Here is a 26,380-nt window from a genome sequence, read left to right on the forward strand (position 1 = left end):
TCCCTAAGAACCGGTTAGCCCTGGGAGGGGGAGTCTTTCCCGAGTCAGTTAGGTCCCAACCACCAAGGCGTTCAGAATACAGAAAATAAGAAAACGTAGTTAACACAATCTAGCCCATGTTGCTAGGCATCCAGTGAATCCTTGCTTCTAATGGTCACACATTCTCCAAGGCAGGCAACCCCACAATCTCCCAGCATTGCCTTCAACACAACGCTGCCCTCACCACACCACCAACACCAACAATACTGTAATGAAAATGCTCACACACACTTCTTATGATCCCACAGAAGAATTTTACTGGGATATACACCTTAGAATGGAATTGCTGGGTCAGAGGGTGTGAATACATTAATTAAACTCAATGGGCCAGCCTGTGCTCTTACCAGTAATTCATGAGGGGTCCTAGAACACTGTATGCCATCAACATTTACCATTGCCTGGTTTTTTAATTGTTTTAGTCTAATATGTTGTACTTTACTCTTCTATTATCACACATTTCTCTGACTTCTAATACATTTGATCTCATTTAGCTTTGTTCCCTATAACTACTGCATATATGTTTGCTAAATCAATTTTCAGTGAGCAATGAACAACTTAATGAAAAATGCTAGACAGATTTTCTTTGAGTCACTGGTGCCAAGCTGTGGCTCATTGCATCAGAAATCTGTGAGCAAAAGCACTAACTATAAATGAAATAAATAACTCTTTGTTTGGGGCTTTTATGAATGAGGCCAGAGACTGATGTAACCATTTAGGAGACAAACTTCCTCATTTTGAACAACTTTTCCCAAAGTCAGAGGCACGGAGACCCAGGCTGAGGAAGGGGTACAAGAGAAACCCATGCTAGGTCAAGTTTATAGATGGAGGCTAAGGACTAAGATTTGTAAGTACAAAGAGTTACCTCATTTCCATGCTACCGGGTTCTAAGGCATGACATCACTAAAATATTTAAATAAGAGAAGATACAGTTCATTAAATGTGAGCTAAACAAAGCAGAAATCTACACAATAAATGATAGTATTCATTATCTATATTAGATAACATGCATATAATACATTTATAACTATAAATATAAATACATATGAACAATAACCATGCCTGTCTTATAAGCAATTCTGTTTATACCTCCATGTCTCATAGTTGTATATCACTGTTTCTGTAGATGACTCTTCTCCTCTGCAAATAATACACAAACCCAATATTTAAGCTATACCCAGTTTAGTCCCCACTCCAGTACTCTTGCCTGGAAAATCCCATGGATGGAGGAGCCTGGTAGGCTACGGTCCATGGGGTCGCTAAGAGTCGGACACGACTGAGCGATTTCACTTTCACTTTTCCCTTTCATGCATTGGAAAAGGAATGGCAATCCACTCCAGTATTCTTGCCTGGAGAATCCCAGGGATGGGGGAGCCTGGTGGGCTGCCGTCTATGGGGTCGCACAGAGTCGGACACAACTGAAGCGACTTAGTAGCAGCAGCAGCAGCAGTTTAGTCCCTATTCTCAAATCCACTTATATAGATGGATTTTTCGGCCCCATTTTAGGTAATTAGTAGGGTTAAAAAGAAAACATAACACATTTAAGTATATATATATATATATATATATATATATATATATACATACACACACACACACACATACATACATACACACACATATAACATATATCATTCTATACACAGTCCCTGGCTATATCTTATTTTATATAAACAAACACACCATAGGCAATCTAACAGTGATACTTTTATTTAAAAAGTTGACAAGTGTTAAATGTGAATACTACTAACTGGAGGCTGATAAAAAATTTGATGTTGAACATACTGGGAAACATAAAAGTGTCACCAGGGTCATTCCAGGTATTTCCCTCTCAACTTTATTTTCTTCTCTGCCCTCAATAAGGAAGTCTCTAGTGGAGTTACTAAAAGTAAGCTGCCTGGGGCAGCCCTGTTTCCCACTAAGGGTTCTTGGGTGGAGGTACCATGAAGACATAGCCCATCTTGAGAGGGATGATGGCTAATCTGCTCACTTATAAGCACACTTCCAAAGACAACATATAGATGGCTAATAGGCACATATAAAGATGTCCAATGTCCCTAATTATTAGAGAACGTAAATCAAAACCACAATGAGATGCCACCTCACACCTGTCAGAATGGTCATCATCAAAAAGTCTACAAATAACAAATGTTGAAGAGGGCGTGGAGAAAAAGGAACCTTCCTACACTGTGTGAGAATGTAAATTGGTGCAGCCACTGTGGAGAATAGTATGGAGGTTCCTCCAAAAACTAAAAATAGAACTAACACACAATCCAGCAATCCCACTCCTAGGCATATATCTAGAAAAAATGAAAAAAACAATTCAGAAAGACATATATATCCCAATGTTCATAATGGCACTATTTGCAATAGCCAAGATATAGAAGCAATCCAAATGTCTATCAAGTGGCGCTAGTGGTAAAGAACCTGCCTGCCAATTCAGGAGACATAAGAGATGCAGGTTCAATCATTGGGTCAGGAAGAACCCCTGGAGAAGGGAATGGCAACCCACTCCAGGATGCTTGCCTGGAGAATTCCATGAACAGAGGAGCCTGGCAGGCTACAGTCCATGGTGTCACAAAGAGCTGGACACGACTGAAGCAACTTAGCACAAATGTCTATCAACAGATAGATGGCTCAAGATGTAGTGAATATATGTATACAGTACAATATTACTCAGCCATAAAAAGAATGAAGTTCTTCCATTTGCAGCGATGTGGATGGACCTAGAAAATATTACACTTAGTGGAATAAATCAGAGAAAAGACAAACACCATATGAAACCACTTATATATAGAATCTAAAAAATAATACAAATGAATGTATACGGCAAAACAAACAGACTCGCAGATAAAGAAAATCAACTAGTGGTTACCAGAGCGGAGTGGACAGGGGGTTGGAACAAGTTGGGGATATGGGATTAAAAGATACAAAGTGCTATGTATAAAATAGATAAGCAAGAAGGATATACTGTAGAGCACAGGGAATTACAGTCATTATCTTATAATAACTTTTGACAGTATAATCTGTGAAAGTACTGAGTCACTAAGCTATACACCTGAAACTAGCATAACATTATAAATCCACTATAGTTCAATAAAAATTTTAATAAAAATAGCCATAAGCCTACTCTGACTCACCATAGGCATTTAGCAGAGGCATTTTCTTCTGAGTGCACAGCCTATTCCACTCTCTAACTTATGTAGATGGGACAAACGATGCCCTAGGTACACTCATCCACACATTGGCCTGAATTAGCTAGTAAATCACAATGTAGTAGCTAATAACAGCCATAAAGTCTTTTGAGTTTTACAAGGTGTTTATAATGGGCAACTCACTATGATTTATATGAAAAATATGAGTCAGCTCCTGAGACAAAGCTGATATGTGGACAGTGGCCTTGTGGTATGACCTCTAGCAAGCATCCAAATAAATTGCAGAATTTCCCTCTGGCCCAAGGCTGGCCACTGTCTCATAAACATATATTCAGAGCACCACTTGATAGGAGAGTGCTGGTGCATACTGTGTCTCCCCTGGTGATTGGCCATGAGGAAGAAAGAAAGCAGCGCAATGTAGTAGCAGGTGATAAATACCAAGGATAGTTTAGGACCATCCCGATGTTTGGCCCCAGGGCTTCCTTGGTAGCTCAGCTGGTAAAGAATCTGCCTGTAATGCAGGAGACCCTGGTTCGATTCCTGGGTGGGGAAGATCTGCTAAAGAAGGGATAGGCTACCCACTTCAGTATTCTGGGGCTTTCCTAGTGGTTCAGTTGGTAAAAAATCCACCTGCAATGCCAGAGACCTGAGTTTGATCCCTGGGTTGGGAAGATCCCCTGGAGAAGGGAACAGCTACCCACTCCAGTATTCTTGCCTAGAGAATTCCATCGACAGAGGCGCCTGGCAGGTTATAGTTCTTGGGGTCACAAAGAATCAGATATAACAGAGCAACTTTCACTTCACTATGTTTGGCCCAATGAAGTACAACATAAGATATATTAGATAAACTTCCCACCCTCCCAGTTAAAAAGTAAGGTGGACACATGAAAATATTAGAAAATATAATATAGTTTATAAAGGATTAGTTAAAGGCAAGGTCTGGGGTATGGGAATTACTAAGGCTCCAACTCCATGAGAGCGTTTCATAAAGAACAGGGTCTGAACAGGGCTATGGAGGATAAAAGGAATTAATCAGAGGATGAGATAAGGAATCATATTCCCTAGAAGGAGAATGAGTGAGTGAAGACACTGGGTCAGCAATAATAATATCTATTTTGGTAGAAAAAATGAGGAGGAAGAAGAAAATGAAAAACTTGAGATGTATACTGAGCTTGGTGAACTGAAAATCATACTGAAAAAGAATGGGGAATGAGGTCAGAAATCACAATGCAAAAACTCATGAAAGTGAAAGTGTTAGTCACTCTGTTGTGTCTGACTCTTTGTGACCCCAAGGATTATAGCCTGCTGGGCTCCTCTGTCCATGGAATTCTCTAGGCAAGAATACTAGAGTGGGTAGCCATTCCCTTCTCCAAGGGATCTTCCCAACCCAAGGATCAAATCCAGTCTCCTACATTGCATGCAGATTATTTGCTGTCTGAGCCACCAGGAAAGCCCCACAAGAACTCATGGCTGGCCTCAAATACCACAGGTGCCCCAGACAGAAAGTTCTGTGCAAAGAAGCTCACAAGAGTCCCACCAGGTAAGGACCAATCTAAGAGATCAGCAGGAAGAAGTCAGGTCTGTTTCCTTATTCTACTATGAAAAAAACTGAAACAAGATGACCAATCCATAGCATTTTTTAAGGGAACCATCTCCATTATTACCAGGTGATTCTAGGTTGGAGTCACAGACTGGTCTCTGGGTATTCTGCTATCCTTGGAGAAAATATTTTTTTACTTTATTTTCTTAAATCCTTCCCACAGTCCTCAGACATCAGGGCTTCTTTCTAACGAAATGTTGCTCCTATGGTGTTCATCTAATTGAAGCCCCAAACCTTCTTCCAAACTGCCCCAACTCATGGTAGACTTCACTGGTGAAAGACACCATGGCTCTTCACACAAAGACTCCTACACACCTGAAGAGATCCACTCTTCTGGGCTGGGTTGTGTTCTTTCCTTTCTGAGTCCACATGAGCAGCCCAGGGAGATGCAGGAGATGGGCATCATGCCTATCCATGCAGAAGTGCATGTAATTATTTTTTTAATTAATTTATTTTAATTTTAATTGGAGGATAATTACTTTATAATATTGTGATGGTTTTTGCCATACATCAACATGAGTCGGCCATAGGCATGTATGTGTCCCCCCAGTCCTGAACCTCCCTCCAACCTCCCTCCCCACCCTATCCCTCTAGGTTGTTCCAGAGCACTGGTTTTGGGTGCCCTGCTTCATGCATCAAACTCACACTGGTCATCTATTTTACATATGGTAATGTATATGTTTCAATGCTACTAATACAACTCTATCTCTCTCATTCTTCATCCCAGAGCCAAATCTAAAATAAGAAACTGATCTAAAAATCCGCTCAAGGAATTCTGTCCGTCTGACTCTGATAGAGTGTGACTAACAAAGAGGGAATATAAGTATAAGGTATATAGATCAAATTACTTAAATTATTCAATCCGTAACATCCATATTCTTTATCAGTCACTCAGAGGAGGAAAAATGTGTAGGAACTTAAGCACTGAGGACGAGGTCACTGTATATAGTATACAGTGAGAGGAAAAACCTCAAGTCCATCTTCCCTAGAAAGTACCCCCTGTGAAGGTTCAGACTCTATTTCAGCTGCTTTTATTATACACTTAGTAAATATAACATGGAAGAGGGCGGGTGGGCTGGCTGGCTGGAGGGAGGGAGAGGGGATGAATGGAAATATGGATGTAGAGATGGATGGATGGGTGAGAGAAAGAACTGAAAAAAATGAGTCAGGTTCTCCACAGGGATGAGCTACTTCTATGTGCTAACTCTCTCACATCCTTGACAAATGTCTTCATCACCTAGTGCTGGCTTCCTCCTTCTAATAAATGAACAGCCCCAATAAGATTCTCAAGAGGCAGGAATTTCTGGTGCCCCACTCCCATTATTAGAGTGGGAGGCAGAGGTGAGAGTACAAGTTCTATGTACCTGGCCCAAGAAAACTCGAGTTTATGTCCTGAGAAATAACCTAAGACATTTTATTTTATAGCTTGATAACACCAATCTTTGGTTTGGGAGATTTACTTTTCATATCTGGCCTGAAAGTACTTCCAATCTTGAGACTTCATCCATGTCTCTTTCCATCTAAACCTCCAGGTGACAGGCCATCCCTGCTTGGAAAAGCTAAAAAGGTACCCTATTTTCTGAAAAGCAGATTGCCTTGATCAGTTTCTTTTGCCCTCATTACTCCAGTTCAGTTCAGTCGCTCAGTCATGTCCGACTCTTTGCGACCCCATGGACCACAGCACTCCAGGCCTCCCTGTCCATCACCAACTCCCGGAGTTTACTCAAACTCATGTCCATTGAGTCAGTGATGCCATCCAGCCATCTCATTCCCTGTTGTCCCCTTCTCCTCCTGCCTTCAATCTTTCCCAGCATCAGGGTCTTTTCCAATGAATCAGTTCTTCTCATCAGGTGGCCAAAGTATTGGAGTTTCAGCTTCAACATCAGTCACTCAGGACTGATCTCCTTGCAGTCCAAGGGACTCTCAAGAGTCTTCTCCAACACCACAGTTCAAAAGCATCAATTCCTCTGCGCTCAGCTTTCTTTATAGTCCAACTCTCACATCCATACATGACCACTGGAAAAACCATAGCCTTGACCAGACAGAGCTTTGTTGGCAAAGTAATGTCTCTGTTTTTTAATATGCTGTCTAGGTTGGTCATAACTTTCCTTCCAAGGAGTAAGTGTCTTTTAATTTCATGGCTGCAGTCACCATCTGCAGTGATTTCGGAGCCCCCCAAAACAAAGTCTGCCACTGTTACCACTGCTTCCCCATCTATTTGCCATGAAGTGATGGGACCGGATGCCATGATCTTAGTTTTCTGAATGTTGAGCTTTAAGTCAACGTTTTTACTCTCCTCTTTCACTTTCATCAAGAGGCTCTTTAGTTCTTCTTGACTTTCTGCCATAAGGGTGGTGTCATCTGCATATCTGAGGTTATTGACATTTCTCCCAGCAATCTTGATTCCAGCTTGTGCTTCATCCAGCCCAGTGTTTCTCATGACGTACTCTGCATATAAGTTAAATAAGCAGAGTGACAATATACAGCCTCGACGTACTCCTTTTCCTATTTGGAACCAGTCTGTTATTCCCTGTCCAGTTCTAACTGTTGCTTCCTGACTTGCATACAGATTTCTCACGCGGCAGGTCTCCAAAACCCTTTCAAAAATACTCCTTGAAACTCAGATGATAGGATCATAACAAACGGTGATATCCTAGCAAAGAAGGAGAAACATGACCCTGGAAACTCAACTTCCTTCCTTTTAGCATGATCATGTCCACGACTGAGAAGAGCTCTGTCTTGGTTCATTTTTTAAAACAGGAGTATTTTCCCTTCCCAATGGTCATGGATAGCATAAACTGCCATTAGTCATGACAAAGACAGATAACCTCCCCTATAGGAAAGAGCAAGAAGCCTGAATGCAATGTCATTTTCCTATAACTTGAAGATGTCCAGCTGCCTGTGGTGCATCTCAGCATTTCACTCTACTAGGAGTTTGTTTTCAATAAAAGAGAAGGGAAATATACTTTTCCTCTTAAAACAGCTTCCAGTCATCATGAGTAAGGGGTAAGAGGACAGCAGCCTGACTTTGAAGTTGAAGCACATGGAACCAAGACAATATCAAGCTCATCACTGTCCGACTCAGCGTCTCCGGCCTTGGCCCTTCTTTCTCCACATGTGGTTTGGGTGGGAATTTGTGAGTCTTGTCTCCTCTTCTGCAGTTTACAAAAGCAGACCCTGGTGGTTTGAAAATGGGAGCTGCCGAATGCTGCACACACAAATGCAAATATGACTGTAAGGCTATGTCCCTGCCTCTTGGAAGTGTGGAGGAAGGAGAGGTGATGTGGAGTCCAAAGAAAAGGAAAGTGTGGTCTTAAACTAGGTCAACATCAGGTAGATTTGGAGCCACTTGGAAGCTATCTACATAGTCTTCTTTTCCTTCTACTCCTGGATGTAGACTTTTGTTTCTGTACAATATATCAGAAAGGTGCACTGACTGGCCCTTGGAGAAAAAAAAAAACACATACACAATAGACACCTCTGGGAGGTGTGGACTGGTCTGAGTGGCACGGCATGTCATGGTGGCCCCCTCTGGAAGAGCTTCCATTGCATATTGTGCCCATTGAGGGAATTTTATGGACAGTGACAGGATGTCCTGATTACTCAGGCTCTCCTTTTCCACAACAAGTCTTCTCATCCTAAGTCCAGAAATCCTTACAACAGCTAAGCTTTTATATTATATAACAGCAAAGTACTGGGTCAAGTGAAGACTTGAGTGCCAATCTGATTTCCATTTCTTTCTGGAACACCCAATGGCTCTCACAACCTCCCTATCTTACTGTTCCATATGTGTAAAACAAGGAACCATCTCTTTTGCTTTTCTCTTATTGATACTGTGAGGATCAAATGAGATCATACATGTGAAAATGCCTCTAAAACTAATGATCTTGCCATCTTCACATTCAAAGCCTTGAATTAAGAATAAATAAAAAGAAGATTAAAAAAAAAAAGAAGAAAAGAAAAAAGGAAGGAAGGGAAATAGAGAGGGAGAAACAAAATCATTTTGAACCTTTATTCTGTACCATGTTCTGGTAAGTGCTTTCTAGTCATCATTTTCTTTAATTCTGTAATTCAATAAGCCTTATTTTATTAACCCCTTTTTAAAGATGAGGTAATTGAGGCACTAGTTCATCCAAAGTCACACAGGGAATGTGAAAGCCAGGATACGAATCCAGGTTGCTGAACCTTAAACCTGGGTTCTTCAGTATGCTGCCACAATGTCTCCCTTAACCACCAAGGCCAGCGGCCTCAGATGCTGACCCAGGCATACCTGACCCAGATGTCAGGCTGAGGATCTGCACACACAGTCAATCACAAAGCCACAGGGAGACCAGCTAAGTCAGAGATGAGCTAAGTGTCTTCATCCATATGTAGATGAGGACTCTGAGTCCTGAAGGGAGAGACTGACCAAGAGCATCCAGCAAGTCGACTGCCAGAGTGGAGCTCACACCCACGTGCTCATGCTGGCTGAGATGGGCTCGATGCCCCTCCAAATACATTCACTTTTCTTTTGTGGGCCCGCGGTCAAGCTGATATATATTAGTGTGCTCAGGCTGCCATAACAAAATGCCATATTGGGTGGTTTAAACAAAAGAAATGTATTCTCTCAGTTCTTGAGGCTAGAAGTACAAGATCAAGGTGTCAGTGGGGTTGGTTTCTTCTGTGGCCTCTCTCCTTGTCTTGCAAACAGCTGCCTTCTTGCTGCCTCTCTCCATCACTGTCTCTCTGCGCACATACACCCTTGGTGTCTCTCTGTGTGTCTGATTTCCTCTTCTTATAAGGACCAGCCATACTGGATTAGGGCCCACCTGGATTAGTCACCACTTTAAAGGCACCACCTCCAAATATGGTTTTACTCTGAGGTGCAGTGAATTAGGGCTACCATGTATGAACTTGGGGGTAGGGTCACAATTCAGCCCACAACAGCTGCATTTCCCAGACTCTCCTGTAGTTATGAGTGTTCCTTTGACTGAGTTCTGGCCAATCAGTGATGTCTATGTCACCTCAAAACCAGACCCATCAATTTTGTGCACAATTCTCCATATTCTTGCTCTTGCTCCATCCATGGGCTGAAGCCAGTGAAGAATCCCAAAGCCCAAGAAAACCACATAGCCTTTGGATAGAAGGAATCTACACCCCTGGTGGACTGGATGCTCCTCACTCTCCATCTGGAAACCTTCAGTGGACTGTGAGTGATGAAGCCATGGGCTACTTGTTACAGCATTTAGCCTTTCCTGACTGATACACCCAGCTCCCAACAAATATTCTCTCCGTTACATACCAAAGGTCAGTGAATTTTACTGAAGAAAGGATAACAGCCTGGCACTAGCTCTAAGGTCAGTGAGTAACCCAGAAGGGCTGCAGACAAATGAGGGGGAAAAGCACTGCCTCTTCTTGGGGTACCAAGTTTCTCAGGGAGCATAGCCCCCTAGAACCTTCTCTCACAGACTCCCATGGGGTCTCCTGGCCCCTCCTTTCACAAGCTAATAACTGGGAAAGGGAGGTAAGATACACATGATAATGATCCCTTTCTTATTTAAACAGGCCATTTTTCTTCCCAATAAATGCTTCTTTTTTTGTCAGCTGAAATATTCCCCTTTGATAGAATCCTGAAAATAATTAGCCTTAATAACTCTACAGTGAATAATGCCACACAAGGAGGAGGTAGATGTTAATAGGAACCTTCCACTCTAAAACTAAGTCAACCTCTCGGCCTCCTTCCCAAAAAAAGAAATGTAACAAGAAAAAGATTATAGGTTTAGCACAACTCAGGAAGAAATGTATATTTGAAATAAATGTATGAAATCTTTTAAAAACAACACATGCTGAAAACTTCATATTTAGTTTGATTTGCTTTCCAAATCACACAGACTGCACAGTTGCATACAATCTTTAAACAAGTACAACCCCTGAGAAGTGTGGATAGATTTAAGAGAAATAAAAGCAAGATCAGCCAGCTTGTAATCTTCTTTTCTTTTTTTGCCTCCCCAAAGCTGCATTAAATTGCCTATTGAGAACAATAACATATTTGTGCTTTTATAGGTAGAATGACTGGTATTATGCAAAGATTTGGCTAACAGTCTAAAGGCACATTCACACTGATCAGGACTGCATGCTGTTAATAATTTTCAGGATGCTCTAGGGAACCTGTAATTCCCTGGGACTACAACCTAGCAGGTCAATGCATGCTTCGTGGGAGCTCCCACAGTTCTGAACCATACCAACAAACAAGACTGGGAAGTCCATTCCCAAAGAGAGCCTTGGAAATGTTAGGTGTCCCTTTTGACCTACATTCTGTCTCCAGCTTCATAGGTACAATGACTCGTTCAGGATGGACTGCCAACTTGAAGATGGTACCCAGACATTATTAAACAGAGCCTAAAACTGCTGTTCTACCCACATCCTGAGATCTAATAATCCATCCCTGGAAAATTATCCTAAGGAAATAACTTAAAGGAAACATATATACACATACACATACAATGAGCAGTATTTTGTATGTAAGGTTAACATCTAGCAACAGTGGGAAATGGTTGGTAACTCGTGGTACATACATCAGATTGATGAAGAACTGTCGAGTCCATAAAAAGAATAAACTTGAAGACTACAAAGTAGCACAATAAAAATGGTAGGTAAAAAAAAGTAGAGCATTAAAAACACATAAAACACCTATTGAAAGGGATAAGGGTTGAAAAGGAACAGAGCAAAATGAAAAGGCATAGCGTTAGTGTGTAGGAACACAGCTGAAAGATCTCTTTTGTTAATTTCCCTTACTGGGATCATAACATTGTTTTAAGAAAACATATAAAAATAAAATAAAACAAGATGAAATGGTCCCAGAACCTTTCAATCTCTGATTACCACACATAATTCTGAGCCCTGAGATTCAAAGGCCAAGCTCAAACATCACTTCCAATTCCCCCTTTAGGAAATTTAAGAACTCCTTCCTAACGAAGTTTGTGAAGGGTAGCAATGTTTAGTTGCATGGACAGATACCATCAGACCATGGCCAGGTTGCCCGTTTGCTCTGAGATACAGAAAAGAAAGCTACACATAAGCAACTAGAAACATGGAAATCAGGAAGCCCTACTTCAAAGCATTCGAACTGTTCCTCCGAGAGATCTATTTACACATTCTCTTTCACACATAAACACACACACATGCCTACACAAAGCAGCAGCAGCACTGCAAGACCTTTTGTTGTGATGCAATACAGAGGCTGAGACAGTCAGATGGTATCACCGACTCAGTGGACGTGAGTCTGAGCAAACTCTGGGAGAGAGTGAAGGACAGGGAAGCCTGACGTGCTACAGACCACAGGGTCGCAAAGAATTGGAAACAACTTAGTGACTGAACAAAAAATCTTCTAAGAGTAACTCTTATTTCCTATGACCTAGAAACCCAGAAGGCAGGCAGAGGACACACTGCATGCCTCACCTCTATCTCCAGGAACAGCTAAGTGATAGTGGCACCAACATATTCCTGCTTGACCTGAACCAGGTATGTCTTGCTGCCAGTTCTGATGTGTTTGTGCCTTTTGGAGGGGAGTGAGGCAAGGCACTTCCTAGTCATCCTCTGTGAGGCTTACACTCAACTCTGGCTTCGTGGCTTCACTTTTCTAAGGGCCTCCTAGAGTCATCACAGAACTGCTACAAGGGACTTGATGTCTTGCCTAAACTACTCTTTCATTGATGTTTGGCAGAAATCAACACAATACTGTAAAGCAATTATCTTTCAATTAAAAAAAATTTTTTTAAAGAGTATTTTCAAAAGAATTGGTTCTCTTTACTGTGCACCTACTGTGTGCCAGGCCCTGTTGCCAGATGTCCTGATGCATTTGTGTCTTGTCACAACACATCTGCGAAGCAGATGGTACTATCTCTGTGACACAGACTGGGAAAGTGATAGAAATGGTGCAGCCTGGTTGAGGTCACACTCCTTTAAGTGGTGGATAGGGATCAGAACCCAGCTCTCTGAGAACCCAAGTCCAGAACTCTCACAAAACTCTTTTGCCTATTTGATACACTCTGCCTGAACTGCTTTTGTGCAGGGGTTATAATTAGTTATCTGGTCCCAGTTGCTTGTAGGGTAAACAACGTCTGATAAACCCACAATGCTGTAAGTATTTATTACATTGCAACCCAGCTGCCAAGTGTCTAACCATTTTAATAAAAAGCTATTTTCTAAGGTTTATGTTTTATTGCATGTATGACTCCCTTATTGGTTAGCATTTTGGAGTTGTGGAAAAGGTTATGAATTTAGAAACTGGCTGCATTCATATCATATTTAAAACTTAATGCTATTTTATTAAAGACATATGGGCCTCCAAAGTACACATATTAAATGTCATGTAAGAAAAGTAGCAGTTTAAATCATGGTCAAATTCATTTTTGACGTGACTCCTGAGGCTTCCCAAGATCTGAACTATTTCTTTGTAAATCTGGCAGTTTAACCACACTCATAAATCACTTTCAAAGCATATTATTTCTTAATTTTACTGCATTAGAGAACGTTTGGCCTACACAGTGAACTGTTTGTAGCAGTTATGTGAACAAAGTTGCATATTTAGTCACACAATGTGGAAAAGCAGCGGGTGGGGGAGGCAGAAAAGGGGCAACTCCTCATTCCTTCATGGGTCCTACTTTTTCTGCCCTTTCTCCCCTAAGCAAACGTGATTCACAGTGTTCAGATTTGGCTTCTGTAATCTCAAAGGCCAAAACTCACAATCTGGTATTGGGGCTTTTCTGAATACAAGGAAGAAAAAATTATTTGTAATTTAATCTTTTTCTAAAACATTCCATGACTAAAAATTAGCATGAGTGCAGAAATCAGAGGTTTTCTTTTTTTAACATTATACTGAACTGAAACAGATTTTTCAGGGGGAAAAAAACTGTGGCTTGGTGTAACACAGCTCTTGGTTGTTTTCTAATTATCCATAGGCCCCATATCTCAACCTTGGGTTTTCACAGGCCCTCTAATGATAAGATAATATTCTTTGGACATGTGTAACAAGCCCCCAGATTTCACTCCCTGGTTTTCTCCATTTTACTATGGGGCAGAAGTAGACTGACTCCAGTGACAAATTCCAGGATCTAAACAATGGCCTTGATTTCCAGATTCACCAAGGGACTTGGAGGAAGATTAAGAAGTTGAGTCCAAGGTCACCCAAATGAAAGGGCTTAAGGGCTGACTTTTGTACCAGGCATCCCTTTCTCAATTTGGGCCCTATAGGGGCCTTCCCTGCCCCACTGCTGTCCACTTGGGGATGCTGCACCACTGTCTTCTGTTTGCATCAGTGGAAAGGCCTGTGTAGTGTCTGGAAAGACTCCCAAACTTAGGGGCTTAGCCTCCATGAACAGGAGGTCCTCTTTCTCCTCTTAACTTCCCTTCTTTGAGGTATTTTACTTTCATCAGGAAGCAGAGACTTAGTAAAACCTTAGAAACATTAAAGTATAAATCCCAGAAAACTCAGTTAAGTCACCAGGAACATAGGGACAGTACCTTCTTCTATCACTGAATTCAGCTCAGTTCAGTTCAGTCGCTCAGTCGTGTCCGACCCTTTGCGACCCCATGAATCGCAGCACGCCAGGCCTCCCTGTTCATCACTAACTCCCGGAGTTTACCCAAACCCATGTCCATCGAGTCGGTGATGCCATCCAGCCATCCCATCCTCTGTCGTCCCCTTCTCCTCCTGCCGCCAATCCTTCCCAGTGTTAGGGTCTTTTCCAATGAGTCAACTCTTCGCATGAGGTGGCCAAAGTATTGGAGTTTCACCTTCAACATCAGTCCTACCAATGAACACCCAGGACTGATCTCCTTTAGGATGGATTGGTTGGCTCTTCTTGCAGTCCAAGGGACTCTCAAGAGTCTCCCCCAACACCACAGTTCAAAAGCATCAATTCTTCGGCTCTCAGCTTTCTTCACAGTCCAACTCTCATATCCATACATGACCACTGGAAAAACCATAGCCTTGACTAGCCGGACCTTTGCTGGCAAAGTAATGTCTCTGCTTTTTAATATGCTGTCTAGGTTGGTCATAACTTTCCTTCCAAGGAGTAAGTGTCTTTTAAATTCATGGCTGCAGTCACCATCTGCAGTGATTTTGTAGCCTCCCAAAATTAAGTATGTCACTGTTTCCACTGTTTCCCCAACTATTTGCCATGAAGTGATAGGGCCAGATGCCATGATCTTAGTTTTCTGAATGTTGAGCTTTAAGCCAATTTTTTCACTCTCCTCTTTCAGTTTCATCAAGAGGCTCTTTAGTTCCTCTTCACTTTCTGCCATAAGGGTGGTGTCATCTGCATATTTGCGGTTATTGATATTTCTCCTGGCAATCTTGATTCCAGCTTGTGCTTCATCCAGCCCAGCGTTTCTCATGATATACTTTGAATATAAGTTAAATAAGCAGGTGACAATATACAGCCTTGACGTACTCCTTTTCCTGTTTGGAACCAGTCTGTTGTTCCATGTCCAGTTCTAACTGTTGCTTCGTGACCTGCATACAGGTTTCTCAAGAGGTAGGTCAGGTGGTCTGGTATTCCCATCTCTTTCTGAATTCTCCATAGATTATTGTGATCCACACAGTGAACTGAATTATGCTCCCCCAAATTCATATGCTGAAGCACTAACCCCCAATCTGACTGCATCTGGATATTGAGTCACTGGGAGGTAATTAAGGGTAAATGGGGACATAAGGGTGGAGCTCTGACCCAACAGGGCTGGAGCCTTTTAAAAAGAGGATGCTCTATTAATTGGTCAATTAACGTCACTCACGTGTGTGTACGTGCATGTGCTCTCTCTCTTCCCGCCATGTGAGGACACGGGGAGGGGTGGCCGTCAGCAGGCTGGGAAGAGGGCTCTAAGCAGAAGCTGACCATGCGGTCCCATGGTGGACCTTCCAGCCTCCAGAACGGTGAGAAAATAAAGCTCTGTTTCAGCTACCCAGCTGATGGTATCTCAATATGGCAGCCCCCAGACAACAAATATGACCCCCAACTCAAGCCAGAATGACCTTTCTTGTGTTCATTCACACAATTGGAAGACACAGCAGTGACTCCACACAGAGCTCTCTTGCAATGCCACAGCTTAGAACATGAGCTACATACCAGACAGTGTGAGCTCCTCACACACACTATCTCAGTTCATCCTCACAACAGATGTGAAAGCAGGTCTGAGGTTCCTCATATCAACAATGGAGAAACAGATGGCAGAAGGCAGAAGTGCGGTCTTTAATACAAACCTAGATACAATCCCAAAACTTGGAGTGAGATGGCCCTCAAATGGAGGAGCAAATCTGATGACAGTACATGAACACCGGAAGAATCACAGGTTTGCCATGGAATACAATAGCCACGATAAACTCAGATTTTAAATCTTCCCTGAAGAACAGCTGGAGGCAACTTCTTGAATCACATCAAGAACAAAAATAAAGGTTGGGTGGTGGGAGGGGATGAATTAAAATGGGCCTAATAAAACATGGGCGAGGTCACTAAGCTAGACAACCTCTATGACAATTCTGATGCCAACAACAACAAATAGACAAACAACGGACTCACTTCTAAATTTCACTCATGAGTTAAAAGCTTCATGAGATAGAAGCCCCGCTTTAAAATTCCCCACTCCAAAAGAGAAAAATAAAGATACAGCTTTGGAGCCTAGACAGAGAGGATTCGTTGCCTGTTGAAAAGAAATAATGAGTTCTAATTCAGGTAATGTAGCTCAAAATTTACTGCCATATTTTAAAATGCACATGAAAAATAAAATTATCCTAAAATGTCCTTGGTGAAAAGGCTGAGTGTAATTGCTATCACTGACAATAGCATTGAACTTCGCTGAATTAACATCAAAGGAAGCCCCAATTACAGAGCATCTGTGCATTATTGATGACGCCCTGTCTGTTAATCTAAGACACTCTTCTGTAAGGAACAGAAAAGCAAATAAAAGAGCTAATTGTACCATCAGCCTTCAAGAACCCCAAGGGCAGACCTGCCCCATCATGTTGGTGAAACATCACTTTGCCTGGTCAGAGGGACAGTGATGATGCATTCAGAGTCAAAGTGTGAACACGGGCCCTGAAAGCCAGCCATGGTGACCACAGATAGACAAAACAATGAAGAGGCAAAAACACACTCCCTCGAGACATGGAACTAACTCATAAATAAGACCCAATAGCTATGTGGGAACTGGATGTTCCCAGAGAGCTTGACAAGGAGAAATAGTCAGGGACCAGTGAACATGTATTAGGACTCTTCTCCCTTATAACAAGAAACAGCTTGTTTTTACTCCTCAAGGAACCATTTGGGGCAAAGGACACCTCTGGGGTAATTTTTTTTTAATAAGAAGAATCTCTCCTCTGAGCACTGGGCTCCTCGCTGAGCCTACTATGTAGGGAAGGTGCCATTACAGAAGTTCCCACTAATTCTGGTAATTACCTGTGTATACCAGCTTGGCACTCACTTGGATGAGACCCTGAAAAGTATCTATCAGCCACATTCAGGCAAATAGATCAAATTCCTATTTCAGTCAAATTCTGTGAAGACTTTAACCGCTGATCAAGTTGGATAACCAGAGGTTTTCCTTCTGCTTTGTTCTATCCACCGATTTTGCTTCTTAGGCTTTTGGGGACAATGAAAAGAACAAGTAAATGTTAAGTATCTGACGTGCCTTTCATCACTAAGCTTACACGAGTCTTTATACACCCACACGCACACACACACTTCAAGTTTGTGTTTTGGTTCACTGTTAGAGGCTGAATTGTGCCCCTCCAATTTCTATGTCGAAGTCTAACCCCCAGGACCTCAGAATATGACTATGCTTGGATACAAGGCCCTTAAAGAGGGGACTGCCAGTGAGGCCAGTGTGTGGGTCCTAATGTAATATGATGTGTCCTTGTGAGAGGAGGATGTCTGGACACACAAACAGGGAGGAGTGTGCACATCAAGGTGACCATGGGGAAGCACAGCAAGAAGGCAGCTACCTGCAAGCCAAGGTGAGGGTCCTCAGACGAAACAAATCTCACCAACACCTTTACCTTGGAATTGGAGCATCCAAGACTGTTAGAAAAGGAATTTCTGCTGTTTAAAGCCACCCAGTCCATGGTATTTGGTGATAGCAGTCCTGGCAAGCTAGTACATCTGCTATTAGTTGCAGGCAGTTTGGAAATAACCAGAACTCATAAGAGCCATCTTCATGTTCTCTTCCTCTCTTAGCCACAAAACTGCAATTCATACATGTGATTAAAGTTAACTTCAGAACCATGTTCATGACCTTTCCCTAGTAAGCCATCCATCCTATACGCCTCCCTACCTTCTAGGATTCCTGTCTGCCTGAGGGTTTAGTTCCTACCATCTGATGTCACCATGGGTCCCAGAAGACACTTGTCAAGCAAGGCAGGGGTTCACAAAGCTAGAAGGGTAGAGGTCAGAAGGGTAGAGAACAAGGCCCCTGGAACTGACTGAGGGTGGGAACACTGGGGCCATCACGATCTTCCCCTGACTGAGACCTCAGTCACTGGCCTCTTCCTCTGTTCTAGCCTAGCTAGTCCTGTACTTCCATCCCACTCCGTCTCATCATTGGCCTGGAATCGTCAGGCTCAAAGCAAAGATCTGTATGTGTGTGTGTGTGTGGCGGGGGGGGGGGGGGGGGCAGGGGAGGTCAAGTGGAATAAAGCCTGTTAAGGATAAGGGGCCACCCTAAGTGACCAGTGTACCTGCCACAGCAGACCGGTTCCCTGCCAAGATCTGAACTTCATGCAGAACACAGGGTGATGTGAGTTTAAATATGGGTGACTTGAAATTAGCACCCCAAGTTTATTCTCTGAGAACCCAGTTTCTTAAGAAATCATGTTTATTTTCCTCTTCTCTTTCTCAACAAGCTTAATTTTTAAAAAACCTAAATTGCCAAAGGAAAATACCAAAAATCATCTTCTAGGGTGGCTCAGGAAAATGTCAGGCTGGAAATGTACAGATTACAGACCTAATCAGCTATTAAAGGCTCCATCTCAGTCATTACCAAAGATCACACAAATGAGGATTTCTCATAGCTCAGTTAAGAAGGTTTAAATTCATTCCTTAAAACAAAGGCAGCTGACACCATAGGGGACACTGTCTTCTGGGTAAGAACATGTCAAAGAACTTTTTCAAATGCCAGAGACTGCCAGATGAGTTACCACTGGGTCTCTGACAGCCATCAGCTTTCTTCTCATCCCAGCATCTAACGTGCTCACTACCACCCAGACACCTCCCTGCAGTCAGGGGAGGGCTCTGGGCCACAGTTCTGTGACCCATGTGGCCATCTGAGCACCAGCACTGGCTTGAGTGCTCTGAATGCGGGGTGGCCTCCGGCGAGCAGCTGCCTCTGCACAGATTTCCAAAACACCTGCTGTGCACAGACAACTAGTGCCCCTCCCCCAGACACCCAGGGATCCAAACACAAACTTGTCCTTACTGTCCTCCCACTTTGAACCCCACCAAGGTTCCTCCTCTTCCTCAAGTTGCAAACTTGGCCTAACTAACAAGAGTCCTCCACCACCTGGTTCCTGCAATTCTTTGCCTAGCTCATGTATCTTACCAAAATGGGTTGGAGGGAATGGTCACAAGGTCAAAATTGAAAATTACAAAGTTACGTCTGGCTCCCTTCCATGTCCTGGTCTTCTCTTTAACTCCTACTTCTCATCATATCACCATGTCTGGAGGATGAAATTTAAGATATACAGGAAAAAGGGCATGAGCTCAGGGGTCTATGCAGGTCTGAGGAAGAACCTGATTCCATAGTGCTCTGTAATTTTAAGTGATATACATAAGGTTCACTGATCATCATTTGCAGATTCAAGTTCAAGGAGAAGTTTAGAGATAGTATTGTTAAGTCAATAGTACAATATCAAATATATAGTGGATACTTAATACCTGCTACGGAGAAGGCAATGGCACCCCACTCCAGTACTCTTACCTGGAAAATCCCATGGATGGCGGAGCCTGGTAGGCTGCAGTCCTTGGGGTCGCTAAGAGTTGGACATGACTAAGTGACTTCACTTTCACTTTTCACTTTCATTTCATTCTGCTTGGCACAGTAGAGAACTTTCAATGTACATGGGCTTATTGTCTACTTAACTGCATGTTCATACAGTTTACAAAATTTATTTATAGGCATACCCCTGGCTTTATGAAAAATATATATCTTTAAAAATATTCAGTATAGAACAAACGTTAGTAACTACAACCCATCTAGAGGTAGTTGCGGATAACCTTTCACATGTTCACAATTGGTTGCATGGGGTCAGAGAATATATGAAAGACAAACACACTGTGCTTTAGAACAAGGTAGCACTTAGTGAAGAACTAGACAAGGCATGGAAACCAGTGAGTGAATCAAACAAGTCATGAGGCAGTGCTCCTTTAAAAAGCACAAGAGCATCAAGACTGAGAAAAATCTTACTTTAATAGCTTATAGACTTGTGGAGTACCCCAACATGTTTCTGGGAAAAGCCACCTTTTTTCCCCTAAAAGCTCTAACATGAACAGGTGGGTTCTAAGAGAAGGACTCAGAGAACATGTAAACAGTGACAGGGAGCTCAGACTGCACCCCTGCCCCCATCCTAGGAGTGAAGCTCCATGGAGAAGACATGATTCCAGGGATCACGGTGGCCATAGATTCTGCCATCAAAAATAGTCCCAGGGTAAAATCTTTTGGAAAAACAGATATGCAAACCAGAACCCCTCTTTTTTGCCAACATATGGATCTAAGTTATTATATTTTCTTGAGGTAAGAGTCCTTTTCCTGCTTTTGCAGAGGACCATATTGAGGCAATACAAAAATGAACCACCTTCCGTGATGGATTTTCCAACATGCTCTGTTCACAGTTTATTGTTTTGATGGTATTGGTTGAGCCTCTGTGATACACCAGGCCCTGGAGACACAGAAGCAAAGAAAGTCAAGTTCCTGTCCTCATAGACCTGACACCCCAGGGGGTGAGCAGCTGCCTCGTCCCAACAAAGAGCGGGCTTCCAGATGCTTCTACTCCTAATATGCTTTTTTTTCTTCATGGAAATTCAAAACCAGACACAGATGGAAGAAGCTAAAGGTACCCAAGAAAGTTTGGACCCAACTCCAAGTGTCAAGAGCAGGACTATGTACTATAATCAGGGAAGGAGGTGGTCCTTGGACCCAAAGAGCTTTCAAACTTCAGTTTAAGGACAAGAATAGAAAAGATTTCCAAAGCTACATATTTATTCCTTTACACATCTCTCTCTCCCTCCTTTCATCTCTTCCCTTTCCCTCTCTCTCCCTCACACACACATACATACATATTCTTACAGCATCCCCCCAACCCCAAGAAAAGTACCCACACACACACATACAAATAAACACATCTACACAAAAGTACACAAATACACAAGCTATACACCATAGGAAACCTACATAAAGACATGGATACCACATTTTCAAGGACACTCCAAAACTCACAAATAAACCTATGACCCTATCTTGCCTATAAGAGAATGGCCATGACTACAAGCAAAAACACACATGTAAAAACACTTTCTAACAGTGGCTGAGGTTCTCAGTCCAGCTGCCCTGGTAGCTGCTATTGCTTCTATAAATATTCCAGAGTAAACCATTGGTAGCCAACTTCCTATATGTGCCTGTAAACAAGAGGGCTCAGTTTTAAATAATTATGTCAAAAGAATTGACAACTGTGCTCTTTGCCAGAACAGGGATGAATAATTACAATGCCAGGAAATAATCACGCAATTCTGACGGTTGATTCTTGCACTGTCTCTCTGATGTGCAGGGCTGGCATGCCTACTATGCACGCCCTCCTGGACAGGCCTCCACACTGCTTTGATCTACGTTTCTTGGAGCAGTCAGTGGTGGGGCGGGTCAGAGTCTGGTCATTATAGAAGCTGTTCTTGGGGGGCTATCACCTCCTCTATGTCCAACTTGGGTACTCTCTGCATTGACAATGCCATGATCTAATGGCCAATATTTTTCAGAGTATACATTTTCTTTAAAATTTCAGGAAATAAGCAAAGCCTAGCTGTTGTAGGACCATTCACTACACACACACAGAAAGCAAGACTGGAAGAGCTACTGCAACATTAACTATCAATTCCTAAAGAATGACAGCATCTTTTTGTAGAACAATCAGAACTCAGACAGAAGGCAGCTTTTAAACAACAAAAGCCAAAAGGCAGCCATGAAGGAGACACATGTCACTGTGCGAGAGACTGAGAACTGACTTGCACTTCAAGCACCAGGCCTGCCAGGTACCATATCAAGCCTTTGTGACTTAGGGGGTTTATGAGTTGCTGGATGATTCTGCATATGCATCAGCTGAGAACACACAGACTGCCCATTCCCTACCTCCAAGGCAAGGGCTGTGATTGGAGAGGCATTTTCCATTCTCCCAAATACTTTATGTCGGGAATAAAATGAAAACAGCTCCCCAAATCACGGCCCCCTTGATCATCCATCAGAGCATTCTGCTGAATAAGCAAAACAGACTGCCACTGCTTCAGAAAGGACAGAAGCCAACTTGAGATTCTGAGTCTGTGATGAAAAATAGGTCTTCACCAAGCGTGCTCAGCGCAGCATCGGCAATTCACCAAGAGGAAATTGCTCTCCACTTAGGAGCTGACTCCGAGTGTACACATACCTCCCAGAACATACATATGTATATATACACAGAGATGGAACGCATATATACACACCTGCAAGGAACAAACACACGTCTGTACATACTGTGAGCAGGCGAGAACCAGCCTTTCTAACACCAATTTATTAATTCAGCAAGGAGCTCATTTGGCTTCTTTCTATCTGAAAGAAAAGTAAAAGTGCATCTCTGTGCAAAAAACAGACGAAAGAGAATTGTCTGCCATTCACAAGAGGCACGAGAGTTTGATATGAAACTGGCAACACAGAGAAATCCTCCAGTACACTTAAAGGGTCACAGGGTAAATAGAACACTAAACAGGGGAGCCCAGATGGCTGAGTTCTCGTCCCAGTTCTGCCTCCAAGGGACTTTGGGGCCTTAGGGAACTACATCCTCTCCCTGTTCCTGCACCCATAAGATGAAAGCACAGACCAAAATGAGTTTTGCAGCCCTCCCCTCTCCAGTTTGAAAATCATGGGACTCTACGAAAGGATAACCACTTTGTCTCTCTCCAAATATTGAGTATTTTTGTCTCTCTCCAAATATTGATCATTAATGGATATTTCAAAGCTTAACACAGTAAAGATGGTAGAGTCAATCACACTAAATGAGCTGATTCTGTAACTGATCAGAAACTGGGAGCTCTGCAGAGCATTTCTGTCAATGGTGCTAATGACTCAGAGAATCAGCCACTGCTGGATTTTAAGGAGCCTGTCCCTGCTTTCAAAAGCAGGGGACACCTTCAGTTCTCCCCCATATCTACTCCAGCAGAACAGTCCTGCTTTTACCTGTTTTCTTCACTTAGGCCTTCCTTGGAGGTTCTGTTTGGACAGAGAGATGCACAGAGGGAATGCTGAGCTCAGTGCTCCAGGAATAAGAGATGAAAGAATGTGGGGTCTGCAGATAGACACATGGGTGAAGCTTGGGTTTTAGCAATTATGAGCTCATGACTTGGGCAGCCCAAACAGCATCCCTAGGCCTGAGTTACTGCATCTGTACAGTAAGTCAATACTCCCTTCCTTTCATATTCGAAGGTTATGTGAGGATGCACATACCTGGACACAAAAGAACTTTAGAACAGTAGTGGACACCACTGATACCCCATTCCAATATGATGGGTATTATCTTTATGACCTGTTCAGATTTCCAGTGACAGTAGAGAGCTTCCATGTCAAAGACAATGAAAGCAGGAGAAATAGTATCTATTCTATAAAATGCATGCATACACAACGGTAAGAAATGCAGGATGCATGGGAACCCAAGATATTATAAACACTCCATTTGTTGTATTTTGGTTTGGTGATACTGGCTGTCTCTAGAATCTTTTAACCAAAAAAAAAGAAAGCTGAGAAATAAATTATTTCATTTGAACAAAATCACAAAAGCTGGAATAACTAAAGGCAGTCATGAGCAATACATCAAATCAGTGTCTCCATAAGGAAAACCGTTAACACTTTAATAGCTATGAAACGAATCACTCAATTAATTTCCCACATGCTGAAACAGGTAACAATACATTTATCTGCCAGTATTCTACTCTCCATATCATATATTTCCACAACTGTTAGCAATTTTATTCAGCATAACGGGAAATAAGTTGCACCTCATGGATTCAGGGAAAGAAAGTGGCCTGAGGTCTGCTGCCAGCTGAGCGACTTGATGGAAGACGTTTCATTTTTCTGTTTTGGTTCTGTTTGTTTTTTCCTCTTTCTCTCTTAACCATTTCCAATGCACGTGCAGAGCGCTCCAAGTCCATCAGTGAGGACAAATGAGACCTCAAGGATCTCTGGGCCAATGATTTCAACACACAAACTAGGATCCCACAGGAAGTGACTCTAGCTCCACAGAGCTCCAGGACATGATGGACCTCCAAAGGAGTCATCAAGTCCATTCCCCAGCCTCAGGCTTCACTGAAGGATCCTAGCTCCTCCCAAGCCCACGTCCTTAATAATCTCCTTGTGTGTGAATCCAAGACCCCAAGCCAAATCTCCCTGGCCTCATCAGTGCTGTCATTAACATGACACCACGTTCAATTCCCTGGCCTCGAAGCAGACTCAGCTGGTGAAACAAAGGTCAGTAAACAGCACTCGCCTGAGCTCTGGAGAGCCAAATTAAGGACGCACACGCCAGTCTCAGACCACATTGTCAGAAAAATCGCCTTCCATTCTAACAGTATTTCCAAGTGCTATTGAGCCCCCACCTGTGGACAAGAGACAAGCACTCTCCCCCAGCTACCTACCCCTTGGCCCCGAGACAGAAGAGCCCCCACTGAGGCACTAGAGGATCCCTACCTACCTGAGAGACAGTAATGTCCAATGCTCCCCTGTTTCTCCTTCCTCAGCTCCAGAGTCTGCAGAGGTCTCACTTTGTAAATGAAACACATTCAAGGAGGCCTGAAATCCTCCTTGCTCCAAAATTCTCCTTGATGCTGGGAACATCACCACAAGCTGTGTATGATGCTGCTTTATTGGTACAAGAGCCATCTGTCTGAAATCACCATACCAATCACTTTATAATACCAACAATGCCCCCCTAGAGTCCCAGGAAGACCTAGCTTATACCAAATTCTACTTCTTGTTTGGCCAATGGTGTATCCATGGATGAAATCCTGGTGCATTCTGAACACACAAGAGGACTTCCTCCAGCCTTGAAGAGTACCCAACATGTGAGGCATAAATCCTCACAAAGAAAGAGAGTAGAGGGCTTACCTTGGGCTTCACCACCTTCATGAACGCCCCTCTGACCAAAGCTTCCTCTCGTTCTTGTTTGGTTACTTTCCGAGCATCCAGAAACTTCAAATTGGGCAGCTTGTGCAGAACAAAGCATCTGCAAGAGAACAGTCAGAGACAGCTCAGGAAGACCGGGCGATGGACTCAAAGGTTCATGCAATTTATCTGATGTTCAGGAAATTATATCATTAAGTCTTCAGATGTTTAGACCTTGGCTGCTGCTTCTCCCCTCTTCTTTCACAATGAATAATCACTCTTCTGGGAAATTCAAATGGTTCTGTTTTATACAGATATGCAACTAAACTTTCAAAACATACACTAATGGTTGTTCTTGACTCAAAGGTATACTCACAAATGCACACCTGGATTCGCCAATAAGATCCTATCCATGTATTTACCTTTTTCCATTCTGAAAAATAGACCCAAAATCTTTGATTCACAAGAAATTCTCAGAGAAAATAACCTACAACCTGATCATACCATTCATTTACTGTCATTCTTATGGGTCATCTGTATTATTCTCATCTCTGAGAGAACAAAAAAAAATCTTCATTTTGAGCTGAGACAAGAGACTTTAATTTGCCATCAGGACAATAATAATAACCTGGACAACTCTGGGATAGAAGTAAGAACATACATAGCTGAAAAATTGCTTCCTTGAGGGATCAGAGACACATGCTAAGGACTTTTTTCTCATCATCACTGAGTTACTTCTACACTGGCACTACGAAGATTATCTCCATCAAGGAGAAACAAGGGGAGTTGGTTTCCAGTGGACATGAACAGCCCAAATACGCCATACAGTCTCCCTGGAAAGAGTCTTTGGGGTCCATTACCCTCTTTAAGGATAACCGAATGACTACTTGTGTGATGAACTATCTTTAAGCAGGTGTATGGAGTTGACAAGAAGACTCACCTGGTCAGAAGATAGGTATATAAACATATAAACAATGATACAAAAGGTAGATACACCTGCCTCTATTTCTCCTTCCTCAGGGACAGTCACAAACCCAGATGCTTTCCATCAAGCCTCTATACTCCTCCAATCAAAGGAGCAATTGTTTAGACCCTTTCCTGCTTAGGAAGAAAAGGTGGGTATCCCATGTCAAGAGCAGAAGGTCACATCATCTCCATGGGAATCTGACTTCTTCTCCCTGTATCCAGCATCCTCAGTATTCACTCATCTTTCCAAATCCCAACGCTCAATAAG

At 42.6% G+C, this 26,380-nt stretch overlaps 1 protein-coding gene across 34 annotated transcripts in view; it reads right to left on the reverse strand.

Annotated features, from left to right (window-relative positions):
* The window catches only part of LRMDA (leucine rich melanocyte differentiation associated), a 1,316,989-nt gene that overhangs the window by 637,134 nt on the left and 653,475 nt on the right, over positions 1–26,380 (reverse strand). For all 34 annotated transcript variants that reach the window (XM_081564329.1, XM_081564346.1, XM_081564565.1 and 31 more), the window contains one exon: positions 25,150–25,267. In XM_081564329.1, coding sequence (XP_081420455.1) covers positions 25,150–25,267 — 118 coding nt within the window. The remainder of the gene's footprint in view (positions 1–25,149; positions 25,268–26,380) is intronic.

This window comes from Giraffa tippelskirchi, chromosome 2, assembly GCF_054371585.1.
Source record: "Giraffa tippelskirchi isolate mGirTip1 chromosome 2, T2T-mGirTip1v1.2.pri, whole genome shotgun sequence".
NCBI lineage: Eukaryota > Metazoa > Chordata > Mammalia > Artiodactyla > Giraffidae > Giraffa > Giraffa tippelskirchi.